General features: G+C 45.6%; 1 protein-coding gene across 1 annotated transcript in view; it reads right to left on the bottom strand.

The window, feature by feature from the left end:
* ADAMTS17 (ADAM metallopeptidase with thrombospondin type 1 motif 17) overlaps positions 1-15428 on the bottom strand; it is a gene marked incomplete at its 5' end in the record, with an annotated part of 298045 nt that overhangs the window by 136263 nt on the left and 146354 nt on the right. Inside the window, 2 exons of the mRNA XM_019503813.1 lie at positions 1090-1235; positions 3387-3488. Of these exons, the coding sequence (XP_019359358.1) occupies positions 1090-1235; positions 3387-3488 (248 nt within the window). The remainder of the gene's footprint in view (positions 1-1089; positions 1236-3386; positions 3489-15428) is intronic.

Genomic DNA, 15428 nt, shown 5'->3' with positions numbered 1-15428 from the left:
TTATGAACATTGAATGAATTGAGGGCAGCAATTGAGAAGCTGCTGTGAATTGATTTGTAAGTTTGAATGAATGAGAGTTGTGATGAAGAAATAAGAAAGGGCTTGATTTATGAACTTCAAATGAACTTATACCAGTGAGTAAAAAAAGAAGGCAGCATGGCTCTAAAATTAGAGTATGCAAACTGGGTAGCATCACTCTCCCTTGCGATCCATCCCAGGGCATCCATGCAAGCAGTCTCACAAATTACAGGAGGCAAAGCTAAATCAAGTAAGTCAAGCAACTGCTTTCAAAATACTGATAGTCCCAACAGGCTCAAGAGTCATCTGGCAACAACAAAAATTCCAGCAAGAAAAAAAAAAAGCCCAAGACCAAATATATGTGAAAAAAATAATAAATAAATTCCCTGGCCAATATTTTTGGACACTGAATAAACCAGCTGCAGAGGAACATGGGAGATAGCCAGGAATATAAAGCGAAGGAAGATCACGTGTGGATCCCCAGCCAAGAAAGTAACCGAGCAAAAGAATTTTCAAATCCATGTGCAATCTTGGAGGCAGCAATTCCTGCAATTTAAGGAAGAGGATGATGAATAGATGGATTTAAGGTTTGGTCAGCAGTGTGGCTAAGGGGAGTTTCAAGCAGCTGTAACTGATAAAAGATAAGCCATCTTGGTCCCTCGTGGAGGAGAACAGAGCTGGTTAAAATCAGGCCTGGACATTACAGAAATGCAGTCACTGTTCAGCAGCATGTAGGGAAATGAGTGAGTAATGACATGTCTTTCCTGATCAAAAAAATCCAAACAGGGCAGCTATGTGCCCATGTACCACATGGGCATGTCCTTGCAGCTTGTTGTTAATAAAGGCCATTTCAACTATGTATCGTGTCCTTCCAAAAATTCTCCGCAAATGTGTTTGGTCCTTCACATATGACTTGTGTTTTATCCGTGCCACCAGTTATCACTGAGATAGTGACTCTGCATGCCTTCATTGCTTAGCTCACATTATTCAGGCCCACTCCATCCCTAGTCCCTTTCTGCTCCACTGGAGCAAGGCTGTACATTTACAAGCCACCAAGAGGAGAAGACTTACGGGGGATTGTCACACTTGCGCTGTCTGAACCGGACGCCGGTGCCACACGTCCTGCTGCACATGCTCCATTGGCTCCACACACTCCAGTCTCCGTCCACATGCTCGGGAATGGGAGTCTTGCTAACGCATTCCCCAGCTCGGCACCACTGAAATGCAACGGTGTTAGCACAGCATGGTCCAGTGGACACCTTCCTGCGACGTTAGCGGGAAGGCTGGCAAGGGTGGAATTAAATGCATGTGCAAGTGTTTGGAGATTCAGGGCTTACGGCAGGAGGGGAGAAAAAAAAAAGAGGCGAAATATGGAAATGCAAGCTTCTTCCTCAGCCTGTTTAAACCAAAGGGATATTTGTCTTTAGTAACACCGGTAACATGACTGAACCTCCTGCTGGAACTTGCACCATAATACAGAAAACTGTCTAGGTCAGACAAGTGCTAGGACTTCCATTAACCCTCTCTGAAGAAAGTGGGTTCAAGAAATCATACCCCAACGCAACACCGTCACCAACGCTAGGGAGTGCTCTGTGCATACATTTCTGGACACTCGGGGTTTGTTCCCATACACCCACACTGACTCCATTAGGAGTTGCACCCAGCTTATGCTGTGCCACACCTGGGACCATCCCCATAAAGCACGATCCACCTGCCACTTCTGCTCCTTGTGCAAAGCCCAAGGATGAGCCACTGAAGCTGCCATGAAGGGGTCTCGGGCATGTGCCTAGCAGCACACTGGGGATAGAGCCTGAGCTTGGCACAGGATTGTGCGCTGTTCGAAGCCGGGCACACCCATTTGCCTGTTGACGCTGGGTATGCTGAGCAGAAGTGCATGGGGGGAAGGAGGGAAGGGATGGCATCCGCAGTTGCAGGGTCTGCACTGAGGTGGGTTAGGGCCTTGTTGCACCTTATGCTGGGCCGCACAAATATTGATCGGTGTTAGCGCTAGCTCGAGTTCAGAGCAGTCATACGCTTAGTCTAGAAACCTTCTGACTGTCCCTCACCTGCACAGCTCTGACTTGCTGCTGGAGGCCTGGTGAGCAGGGGCAGGACTAGGAGCTGCAGCTGTGAGCCAGGACAGGTTTCTATCCCTGCTCTATGGGCAGGGCTGTGAGAGATCCTGGGATCCTGAAGGACTTCAACTTGGGCAGCACATCTGTGGGGGATGGCTGCACCTTAATGGAACAGGAGCTGGGTAGTGCAGATCATAGATAGCCCTGCCCCGGTGTGGTGTAACTTTAAGGTGCAAAATGGGTGCTTAAAGCCACTTTAAGGTGTTAATGTGCAGACCCGCTAGGGGTTAAGAGCTCCAGGAGCTGCCCAAAATGACTGTCTAACAAGGCCTTTAGACAAGCTGCAAGGGTCGGCTGCCTTGCTTTAGCTGGAATACAGTACAGTAAGGTTTGCCCAGTGACCGCAGCAAAGCAGCCTACTGTGCTAATGAGTCAGCATCAATGAATTCATCATTCATTTTTTTAAATATGCTTAATTTTTTAGTTAACATATATGCTTTCCTTGATGATAGTAACAAAATGACTCTCCCTCAGTAGGTGACACACTGTGACCTGTAACATCTAAATGCTGCAAAATGCTCCATCCTGGATGACAGTTATTTGGGGAGCACCTGACACACAGAGGGGCTTGGCTGAAAAAAGGAGTTTTCTTTTTTGTTAGTCATTTCTGCCACCGCACTGATTTTTGGGAAGTTTGAATATGTCCCAGCTGTTTGGCTAAGCCCATGGAGCATGGCAATTCTAGAAAAAAACTAGGAAAGGGGTCTGAAAGGAAAGGAAAATACCAACTGAATAGGTATTCAGAGCTCCCCTGGACAAATCCAGAATCACTCTTGGCTTTTGTCCTTCTGGTCTTCCAAACGGTCTCTCTGCATACAGCTGCTCCCCGACGTCTCAGACTCTTTGCTGCCCTAGCTCATGTGCATACCGTGCTAGCCTGTCCTGCTGAAATGAATGGAGGGCACTGAGGCAGAAAACTCTCTGCCATGCCTAGTAGGTGCCTTCTACATTGTAAGCTCTTTGGGACTAGGACAGTCTTTTCTTTTCTTTTGGTTTGTACAGAGCTGAGCGCAATAGGGCCTTGTTTTCTCTTGGGTTTTTCCAGAGCCTACCGCAGTGGAAACAACAGACAAGGAAAATATTCTCATCTGACCCAGCTGTTAACTGAACAGCTTGCTTAATCTTATCAGGATGAAATGCAAGGCTTCCAGTAAACACTGGACATCTCGGCAACATTATCCCATAGCCATGGTTACAAAAGCCAAAGCAGTTGCTGCAGGACCCTCTGCTTACCTTGTCTGCGCCACATTCGGTGCCATCCAGAGGTGGGTCCAGCTTGGTTTTACAAGATGTATCTCCTTCCACCAGACACCAGAGCCCAGCACACATCAAATGCTGCAATTGCAAAGCAACAAGGGACAGTTACTACTTCTGTCATCATGGGATATTCTGCTAACACTCGGTCCACCTCTCTCATGTGGATCCAGAGCCATATGGTTGTGTTTGGAATAAGCAATTATTTTTAAGAAGCTGGCATTAAACAGTGGGGCTAGTAACATATGTGGGAGCAATGGATGTGGCTACCAGAAAAAAAAGGCACTGATTAAACCGATTTCTTTTAATTGGAATAAAGCAGGTTCACTGGAAGATCAGTGTACGAGGAAGCACAAGACTGGCACTGTGCTACAAGCACACTTGGATTACTGAGTCGCTTACCATATTTTACAGTGTATAAAATACACACTCCCCCCCCCCCCCCCCCCCCCCCCCCCCCCCCCCCCCCCCCCCCCCCCCCCCCCCCCCCCCTCCCCCCCCCAGATAAAATTGCGGGGAAGGAAATGTTTAGCATACATCTAATTAATTTTTTATCAAAATGTTTATTGCAATTATTTCAATTATTTTCCATTAGGTAACTTTGCATCTTCATTTGACACCTCTTTTTTCCTATGCACCAGAAACTACGGTCAGAGGTTTTCTAAGCGACTGCAAATAAATAAAATATAGTACAGATAAAAAGTTCCTGCTAAGCCTCCATCTAGCCATCACAAGTAGAGAATTTCCCACGATAGACATGGAGGAAGCTGAAAAAGCATGTATTTGAGGGATGAATGCCATACAGCCTGAAGGCAGATAAGGTTCTTTGGGTAAATGTGACATCTTTTATTAGACCAACTATATAATTGGAAAATTGTTCTGTGCAATCTTTTGGGTACAAACACCCTTCTTCGGGCAGAGGGAGAGCGTAGACTAGTTGTCTAATAAAAGTTGTCTACATTCTCCTTGTGCCTGAAGAAGGGTGTTTTGTACCTGGAAAGCTTGCACGGAACAATTTTTCCAACTATATAGTTGGTCTAATAAAAGCGATCACATTTACCCAAAGAACCTTGTCTGCCTATGTCCTTAGACCTATACAGCCTGAAGGTACTTGGGAAAGAAACGGACAGGGGGTTATTTATGGCTGATGAGGCCAAGAGAAAAGATACAAAACAGCAGAGATGCAGGCAGAGGTGATGTTCGAGGGCTTTGATGGTGCAGAGAAGCAGCTCGAATCTGGTACGTTAGAGAAAAGGGAACTGAGAAGACAAGAGAGAAAGCACAGAAAAAGGGCTCGAGATGGAGTGCATCTTGCCACCAGGCTCGAAGCACGTTCTGGATACCATTAGCACGCGACTGCTCTGTTCGATGGATGTACGTTATAGGGATATTAATGCTGACCATGCTTGCGTGACCTGTCATATCAATAACGCTTGCAGAATTTGAGAAAAAGAACAAGAAAGGGAGGCCTTTACAGCATTCACATTTTCCATACCATCCACCCTGCTCAACATCCCATATAAGTGGATGATTTCAATAGAATGTTATATATTTGCATAGCGGAGAATAGAAAAAAAAAATAAGGGCTACATTTCTTTCCACTATTGTTCACGTTTCAACGTAATGGTAAAAAGATGAGAAGCTCGACTCCAGTGCCAGCTGGTCTTGTCAAGATTTATTGCACCTCATTAAACAGTTTGAATCAACACACTTTAACCTTATGGCTCTTCCACCATGTAATGTAAGAGTGTGCGTGTGCACGTGCACTGTGTACACACATGTTGATATATCTCTATAAAACAGACCCAGCGAGCAGAAGGTGTGGAAGAGAGAAACCCTGACATCGAGAGTGATGTAGGAAGGGCTGAAATAAACTGGTGATCCCAGCAGTATCTGCAGTCTGCTTTATCTCATTTTCCTCTGGAAAGAGGATTTTGCACCACTGAAAGTAAAAGACTCTTTATGAGAAAGGAAAGCCTGATTCAGCAGGTGACGCATTTGTCATCAGCATCAAGGAAACCCGTGTAAAAACGGAGCATCCAAGAGTTTTCAGAACATCTGTGCTGCCCCTACCAAGTTGGGCTTCTGGGAAATAGTAGAAAGCCCAAAGATTGCTGTTCTTCTTACTAATTAGTGTTACAAATTAGCACTTTTTCTGAAGTCTTTGCACAAAACAACAGTTAATACTTGTGACATGAGGTAAAGGTAGCATCCGTGCTCTACAGATGGGTACACTGAGGCGTACATAAGTTATATGACTTGCAAGAGGCTACCGAGGAAGCCAAATGCAGAACTCCAGCACATGGCACGTTTACATCAGCGTGTCTTGTCTTCGCACCACTGTCACCATGGAGCCAGTACACACCAACAGCCCGACAACTGATATAACTTGACAGATACTCCAACTTGAATATCCCCCACCTTTGTAAAACTACACCGGCAAAACTGCACCGGTAGGTTTCAGATATACATATGAGCCAGTTATAATGGACCTATCAACAGTCCATCAATGGTCCTATGTTGAACTCTATAACCATTGATTAGCCATTTATTAACACATTTATTAATCCTTTATCAGCTGTTTATGAATAGACCCTTACTATGCCGCATGGGTGCTCTATGAACAAGGATGCAGAGCCGAAACAGGTTGACCGTTCTCCTTAGATGGCCACAGATGTTACCAGAGCAATATCTGTACTAGTGTCTTCTGACTGCTAGCTGAAAGGAAAGGCAGGCTTGAATGTAAACATATATGCGTTACTCTGAATATACCAGGCTTTTGGCAGCTGATAGGTACACAGCTTTACCACCTCAGCCTGCCTCCTGTATATTGTAGACAAGAGCAGTTTACCCAATGATTCCTGCACTGACCATATGGGTTCTGGATGAGTTCTCTCTCTTCTGGAAAAGATACTCAGTTTTGATTTGATGTGAAGAAAAGTCCAATCTATCCCTAGGGAACCTGAGATTTTTTTTCCTCCAAAGGTCCTAGTTTGGGCCCTGGCAGACATTATTATTTATAGCATCACAGGTTAATGATGCCATGACACACGTTGAACCAATTTATGGTGCCATGAAATGGAAAACCAGCCACAAAGGTGTTCCACATGCAAAGGGACATATATAATGTGGAACACCTTTGTAGCTCATTTGTAGGACACCTTGAATTGAATCTGTGGCATGTGACCCAGACCCAGGGCTGTCTTGGGGTGATGCCAACAATTAGCTGACTGCCTGCATCAGCCTGGGGATATCCCCATATCTGATCCCAAGGTATCCAGGGCCTGAGATTCAGCTGTTCCCTGCTTGATCAGGTTGGGGGCAACCATGGAGTTCCTGTTCAGTCCCAGCAGTCATACAGTTAGGATCTGAGGAATTTTATGCTCCCTCCCCAACCTCATGGGTCCTGCTTTACCCATCTGGCATGGCAGGACATACAATACTGGGGATGGGGCATAAAATTCCTCAGCTCCTGATCACTCCATTATTTTAATATCTGCCAAGGATCTTTGTAACAACATGCCCTATGGGCTGTCGGTGTGAGGAGAGCCAAAATGGATGTTTCTGTGGGCCCCCTTGGAACAAACATCTCTTATCTGGTTGTGTTCAATTATGCTACACTGGGCTCAGTGACTAGGGTGGTCTTGTTCAATCCCTGTGTTCCCAAGTTGTTTGATGGATTAATTAACCTCATTGTTAAACATCTGCACCTTATTTTGATCCAAGCTTCAGCTTTGGATTTTCTATCTGTATAAGTTGCATGGGCTTAAATACTGTGCTGCAATGCAAAAGAAGAAAGATGAAAAGGGTGGGGAGAGAAAGTCAAAAATTCAAGCAGCCTTACATACACTTTGAGTTGCCAGCCAGAACCCCTCCACAGTCTGCGAGTGTGGTAGGCAATTAACACAACCAGTGCAATGTGCTAAACTACTATGGATCATGACCTTAGGGAATGAATGGGAGTAGCTAAGTGCAGAGAGGGGTGTGTGTATGAGCAGTGTAGACAACTACATACAAGGGAAAGATGAGATAGGTGCAAACAGTCAAACACACACACATAGTCTGATGGAGATGCATACAAAGAATATCTCTGCATGATCAACAGCACCTTTGTGAAATTCCACTGCACCAAGGTATGGAAAGCATAGGGTTTTATAGCATCCTTGCTTTCAACTCCTAATACTAAATGCGAAGCATATTGCAGGAAACGGTTACAGAAAAATCTGGTAACTAATGCTGCCGCTTTGTGTTTGACTGCATCCCACTACAAAACATAAAGACTTGTTAGTACAGCCCCTCGTCTTTGTATACCATACAGATACCCGGACAAAGATTAAACCGTCAGCTTTGGTGCTGCATATTCCCAAGACATTCTATTAAGTTAATAGCTCATTTCAAAAGAGGTCTTATATCCTCTTCAGCAAAAATAAAAACCAAAACAAAAACCTCCATTATCTAATCATCGGCATTCAGCGCTCCTGGGGAATATCAAAGTGAGAAATGGCAAGACATGAAAGGAAGGGGGCTTGTATACTTCACTGGCAATTTAGAGCACAGATTGATAGAGAAGAGGCTATAAAAAGAGCTGTGCTACTATTTAATTGCGAATTCAGCATTCAGCACTTGAGAGGCAGGTCTCTGCCTGAAAAACAAAGTCTTCCCTACAGCATTTTTATATGTAAAATCATGAAGACTGGGGCAGGGATTTTCCAACGAAGTATTTTCTTAGTGGGAAACGCTGATTTGTCAAAACCAAAATGTTTTAGGGGGTGAGGCCAGTATAGACTCATCTACCAAATCGAAACCTTTGTAAAGACATGGTGAACTTGTGGAATGGTCCCATTTTGGCATGTTTGAAAGTTGCATTTTTTCAATTCAAAACACTACAACTGGTTGCACCCACCCGCAAATTCATTCTTCCTGTGTTAGCTGAGCTTTAGGGTAAGTACAAAGACAGCCTTCAGGAGACAAACACAGAAACACTAATGCAGATCCTCCATATTCACTTTTGCACAGTCTCCAACTTTTTCATGGCATGTACTGTTTCTAAATAACAGGATGAATTTAGGTAGAATATCCCTGCAGGTAATGGACTAGAAGAGTGATGGCCAAACTTTTGGCAGGTCTATAACAAATTGAGCCCCCGCTCCCCAGGTGACACTCCAACCCCCTTCCTCTGTTTGATCTAATGCTCTGCTTTCTACTCCACCTCCCCACCCTGCTACATGCCATGAATGAAGCCACTTGTGGAAAACACAGAATCATAGAAAGTGAGGGCTGGAAGGGACCTCAGGAGGTCGCATGTAATCCAAACCCCTGCTCAAAGCAGGACCAACCCCAACTAGGTCATTGCAGCCAAAGCTTTGTTTAGCAAAGTCTTAAAAACCTCCAAGGATGAAGATCCTACCACCTCTCTAGGTAATCCATTTCAGTCCTTCACCACCCTCTCAGCAAGAGAGATTTTCTAATATCCAACCTAAACTTCTCTTGCTGCAACTTGAGACCATTGCTCCTTGTTCTGTCACCTGCCCCCACTGAGAACAGTCCAGCTCCAGCCTCTTTGGAAACACCCTGCAGGGAGTTGAAGCCTGCTATCAAATCCCTTCTCCATCTTCTCTTCTGCAGACTAAATAAGTCCAGTTCCTTCAGCCTCTCCTCAGAAATCATGTCCCCCAGTCCCCTCTCTATTTTCCTTGCCCTCAAATAATCACTTCCCTTGATCTGCTGGCTACACTTCTACCAATGCAGCCCAGGATGCCATTAACTTTCTTGGCAACAAGGGCATACTGCTGGTCCATATTCAGCTTATTGTCCACTGTCACCTCCAGGTCCTGTTCTGCAGAGCTGCTGCCCAGCCAGCACTTGTCCCTGTTGAACCTCATGAGATTTCTTCCAATTTGTGTAGGTCACTCCTAGCCCTATCCTCCAGTGTACCTACTACTCCCCTCATCTTGGTGTCATCCATGAACTTGTTGAGGGTGCAATTCATCCCAACTTCCAGATCATTAATGAAAATATTGAACAAAACTGGCCCCTGGACCAACCCCTGGGGTACTCCACTTGATACCAGCTGTCAACTAGACATTGAGCCATTGATCACTACAATTGAGTCCAACAATCCAGCCAGCTTTCTATCCACCATACAGTCCATTCACGCAACCCATACTTCCTATGCTTGCTTGCAAGCACACTGTCGGAGACTGTATCAAAAGCCTTGCTAAAGTCAAGGTATATCACGTCCACTGCTTTCCCTGCATCCACAGAGCCAGTGATCTCATCATGCTACAGGTTGGCCACCCTGGTCTGGAATTGGAAATTTGATTTATGATCACAGGTAGATCCCAGGGACAGTCCATAAGATGTGCAGATGGGCAGCACCTTCAGGACCATCTCAGAAGCTTACAGGATCAAAACCAGAAATGATCTCTTCATGGCATATCTGTATACCACAGTTCATGACGGTATCTTTCCAAATTAGAAAGAATTGTGCAGTAATTGCATCCCTGTCTGCATTTGCTACCACCTGCCCTGGATTTGTGAAGAATGAAAGAATTCATTCTCTCGAGAATTAATTTGCTCCTGCTGTCTACTGGCCACTGGAAACAACTGCTGCTGATTTTTGGCATTGGATTTAAACTCTTTGAAACCAATTTTGTCATCAAAGAGAGGGGATTACAGAGACGGACTAAGAAAGAGTAAATATCCCTAAGGAAGAGGAACAAAAGAAGATATACACAAGGAGAATGTTTTTTAAATAGACTGGTTTGCAATGAAGCATCAGATCCCTCTAATTTTGCCAATGTTTTGGCTTGGCATGTATCTAATTATGAGCACTAATGCACCCCTGTGCAAAATTTCAATTAACACCAATTAAATACAATACTGTAATAATACACTAAGAACTTACATAGCACTTTGCCTCTTCAAAGTACTGGATGTACAGTCATTAATCCTCTCAACATGCCTGTAAGGTCGGAATTATCTAAGCTGTTTTACAGGTGAGAAAACAGATGCACAGAAATTAGGGCCAACATTTTCAATTGTTGTCTCTAAACTGTGAATGACTTACAGACTGATATAACCAGAGAGGCTGACCAACTCCATTGCTCCCTGATATTAGTTAGATCTGGGGGTTTGCACTGAACAGTAGAAACTTCCATAACTGGAAGCCAGTTTCGAAAATATGGACTGAGGTAAGATGCTCAAGACAACAAGGCGAATCAATGATGGAGCTGGGATAAACACATAAGGAGTATCCTCTAGAGCTTCCTGTACAGCTGGTACTGAAAAGAGATCAGTCATAAGTCTGTATGGAGTAAGGGGGAGAGAAATCACAAATGAGAATGGCTGATATAGAAGTGAGGAGGAGAAGCTGTGGGGCAGCTGAGAGCTATTCCAGTATTGATGGGGACATGCTAAGTCTGCATTTCATCGAAACCAACCACCACACCAGAAAGCTCCCACATTTGTGATTTTTATTCCTAAACAGATCAATTCTCTTTTGTGCTGCACCACAAAGGCACCAGGAAAAGACTTTTTCAGATACCGGAAAAGGAATTATTCCAACAGACGTACTCCCCCAGTCATGAAGAGCTGCCACAGAGTCCACCTGACCCTATGGTTATTGTTTTCATTGATTGCTAGCGTTGCATCTATGAGTGAGAAGAGAACTACCACATACTGAGAAAGCATATAAAAAGCAAAAGGATAACGGGGTATGAGAGGATCTTGAGAGTTACCTACTTTCCAGTGATACTATTTTAGTTGTAGAAAAGCCTGAATTCAACACAGTCATTTCTTAGATTTTTTTTAATCATTCGGTTGGGAGGAGAGCCAAGGTCATCTCGTCCAACCTTCTGTATAGATAAAGAACTTGCTGATCCTAACCCTTCCCAGGGAGATGCTTCTCCAGCCTCTTGAAAACCCTTTGTGGGAGGTTCTGCATAATCTGTTGCCATGTTCTACACCATGGGACACCTAAGAAAACACATGCAGCAAACATGAATGAGGTTGTGCTGAACTTAGTCTTTGGAGACGCATAGCTTTATACATCTCCATCTGGCTAGCAACATATGGCTCCCCTTCAAAATATACCTGTCTCCTTGTATGTACAGAGGTGTACCGATACATCAGTCCGTATCATATCAGCACTAATAAATGGAAAATTGACATTATCGGGAATCGGCTTTTTTGGCTGATGTGGGCAATAAAGTTGCCGATAAATGCTATGTGCATGTGTGCAGCCAAGCATGCAAGCAGCCAGCCCAGCAGTTCGCAGAGCAGCATCCATTGGTAAGTCTGTTGTGGGGGTGGGAGGTGCAGGGGGAGGCAGATCAAGGCCCCCGCAGTGAGGGAGGGACTGGGGCTGGGGCAGGGCGGGGATTTAGATACATCTGGGGGGGCATGGATCCTGCTGATATGCACACCCCCAGGGGAGACATGAGGGGCATGTCCCCCCCCCAGATCTGTGCATGGGGCGAGGGCGAGGGCAGGGCGGGCTGCACTTGGGCTGGGTGGAGGCGGTGCTGGGAGGGGGGCTATGGCGAATTTTGGGGTGGCCACAACCCACCCCATAGCCCCACTCCCAGAGCCACCGCCACCCACTCTGAGTGCAGCCCCAGTCCAACCCCACCCCCTGCCCCTGGCCCCAGCCCGCAGCAGCAGCCTTCCCTTACCCCACACACAGATCTGGAGGGCACATGCCTCCCATGCCTGGCCCAGGCATGCACGTAGCGGTGGGACCCCCTCCTCCCGCACTCCGTGTATGAGCCGTGTGGCTGTCCCACGCCCTGCCACAACTGGACAGTACCCGCCTCTGCCCCAGCCCCACTCCCTCCCTCACCACAGGAGCCTCATTCTGCCCCCCCCATGCCCCCCTCTTCTCCCACTCCTTAAATAACTCCTACCATAACCTTTAACAGCAGGGAAAGCCATTTTACCAATATATTAGCAATGGTAGTTACAACTTCCCTAAGGCTTCTACCCAGAAGTTGCCAGCTTAAGGAGAGCAAGAATAGCATTGTCCCAGGCCCAAGCTGACAGAATAGGTATCTTTGACGGAGAGGATTGCCCCTTGTTGGCTTGAAGCATTACTTCTAAGAAGTTTAGCACAGCTGGGGAAATTTAAATAGAAACCTATTCGCAGGAAGTTTGGATCTCCCATTCCTGTCAGTCATGGCAGATGCCAGAGTGAACTGCACTGCCACTGAAACTGTGTGATGCAATAAACTGTTCCAATCTGACATCATTTAGCCCAACACTTGTTACTGGGAGCAAACCCTGTGAACTAAACAGATCTATGTTTACAAGGAAGAAACACAGGCAAATAAAAAGATCAGAACTGGGCCCTCAATCAGTGTTACCGATAACTACTCTTGTCATAGAGTTATAGAGAAGTAGGGTGGAAGAGACTTCAGAGGTCATCTAGTCCAACCCCCTGCCTTCGGCAGGATCACCCCTATCCAAACCATCCCATACCAAATGTGATCTAAACCCGACATAAGACTACAACATAGACCTGCCACCCAAACCTGCCACAGGCGTACACAACAAAGGAAGGGTGCCGTATGACCAAGAGTTTCAGAAGTGACAAATGGGTTTGGCTGTCCCACTTCCAGCCGCTCAAAGGAGCCTGACTCGGTCTTTGCATCTCTCAAGCTGGCCACTCCAAAATTGAGACGCTGACCAAGTTTGAAACCTCTGACCGTATCCCTGCTCCAAAGAGCTTGTATGCTAATCCAGACCTGTAACAGGACACATGAGACAGCAACGCAGGTGGAATGGCATGGATTCAGCATGGAAATCAATGATGGCAGGGACAGCGAGAGGATGGCTGTGCCTACGGACTGCAAGGAAAGCCAGTGTGCCCTTGGGAGCCAGCAGCCGAAGGCACAAAGGTAGGCATGAAAGGCAGAGAGGAGGTTCTTTGGGAGGAAGATTGTTTTCTATACTTGGAGCCTGGAGGCAAGTGAAGAGGTGAGAACTGGAAGGCTCATAACGTCACTGAGCCTCATTGTGTTTAATGCCAGATAGTATCTTCAGGTACTGCATTAAACCCTTTTGTTGTAAAGCCCTATTTGGATTTTTTTGTTGTTGGCCAGGATGGATGCAACAAAATCAACAGGAAAGGTATTAATGAGACAGCAAGCTAACAGAGGACTAGGAAGCTTGCATGAATAAATGAGCATTCCTCTGCCTCATGGCATATACCAAAGAAATACTTGTAAACCCATGATGAAGGGGGGCCCTTCTCCACCTTCTTTACAATGCAGGACAGCTTCGTGCCATCCATTTCTTGTGCTTTGTGCACTCTGGGTTTCGATGCCCTAGGTAAGAAGACATGACTACACATTACACACCTCCAAAGAAGTCATGACAGTCTCTTCACAAGGTCAGACTATGGAGAAATGAATGGGCTTAGCATTAGCTTAAGGCAGGGGTGGGCAATTTTTTGGGTGGAGGGCTGCTTACTGAGTTTTGGCAAGCCATCGAGGGCTGCATGACAGGCAGGCAGGGGCAGATAAATATTAATTTCTAAATTTTTTAGGGGCCCCACAGGCCGGATAGAATGGCCTGGTGGGCCACATCTGGCCTGTGGGCCGCATTTTGCCCACCCCTGGCTTAAGGAATGGAGAACTTCCTTGAATGAAATACGGTGCAGAAACATAACTGTCTTCTAGGCAGTCCTCAGGTGTTACAGGGGCTGCTGATAAGCCTCAGAGGTCAAAACCATAATGGCTGGAGTAGGAAAGAAATGAGTACGCCATGCAAACAGCCAAACTCAGAAGCACGTGCCCCATGCATGAAGGCCCTGGGATGGGGCATGGAGCACAAATATTCTGTCTCCACCCTCCGAAATCCACACACTGCAAATTCCCCACGGCTGGAGCCACCGCACAGGGCCAGAGGGATCTGCTAAGTTGGGAACCTTGACTGCATCTGTGCAAAGGACAATAGGCAAAGCCCACAGCTAACCTGGCCAGCCCCACTTTCATGCTTCCTATATTGCCTTCACACAGCCCAAGGGCCCAACCTTGCAAGGTGCCCAGAGGCCTCCTCTTCCATAGGCTACCATGGGGATATGGACATTCAGCACCTTGCAATATTGGGCCCTGAAGCCCCGGGGGATCTGTATGCAACGCGAAGAAGACATACTTTAAACAAAAGAAGGGGCAACACTGTCTGTCATATATCCCTTAAAAGCTGGGGGATGAAACAAGTGAAGTCACAGATCATGTTTCTTGGCCATGAGAAATAAGACAGGGATAGTAAAAATAACTATAGATATGCACACACAGGGTTCAGATGTGGCTGGGAAGATTATGGGAGTTTTCTCTTGAAGTGTTTTGCAGATGAGAAGTTCCCAGAAGGCTGATGAGAGAGGTCTGACTGCACTGCAGGCTTGTTAGACAGTATTTGCAGGCTGATATTCAATAGCATTTTGGCTAATTTAGTTAAGTTCAGCCTTCAGCTGTAGATGCCACATCACAAGGCTACGCTAATTCTCTCTCCCCCTTGCGTCTTAATAAGCAAACGTAGAGTTTCCAAGCTCTCGGGCGCTCAATTCTTAATGTGCACTTCATGTTATTTTTTAAGAGTTTATTGTTTTAATATTCCCAAATTTCCAGATTGTATTTTTATAATTTTATTTTGGTTCCTCTCTCTCTTTCTCTCTCCATTTTTCTTGAAGCCGCTGCACCAGAATGCGTTTTGACCAACTTCCAAACTGAAACAAGTACAAAAATTTCTGAAGCATTCCAATAATTGTAAACTGGGCTGTGCTACACAGGCAGGGACTCTGCTTCTCTCCCTTTCTTAAACAAAAAGTATTTCCACTGAAAAGGAGGAGGAAAAAGGGCTTTCTTGCAACGTACAGAAGCCGTGAAATAGGACACTTCAGTTTCTTATAAAGCAGGCAAAGTGAAAATAGTCCCAAGTTTTAACAACCCACATTAGGGAAGCTATAAAATATAGTAGGGCAATTAGGTAAATTATGACCTTTGCTTTTAAAAGGGAAAATCT

The sequence above is a fragment of the Gavialis gangeticus genome, unplaced genomic scaffold (genome assembly GCF_001723915.1).
Source record: "Gavialis gangeticus isolate Ggan-Ray unplaced genomic scaffold, GavGan_comp1, whole genome shotgun sequence".
Lineage (NCBI taxonomy): Eukaryota > Metazoa > Chordata > Crocodylia > Gavialidae > Gavialis > Gavialis gangeticus.
Note: the sequence above shows the minus strand (reverse complement) of the source record. Positions and strands in the feature narration are given on the sequence as shown.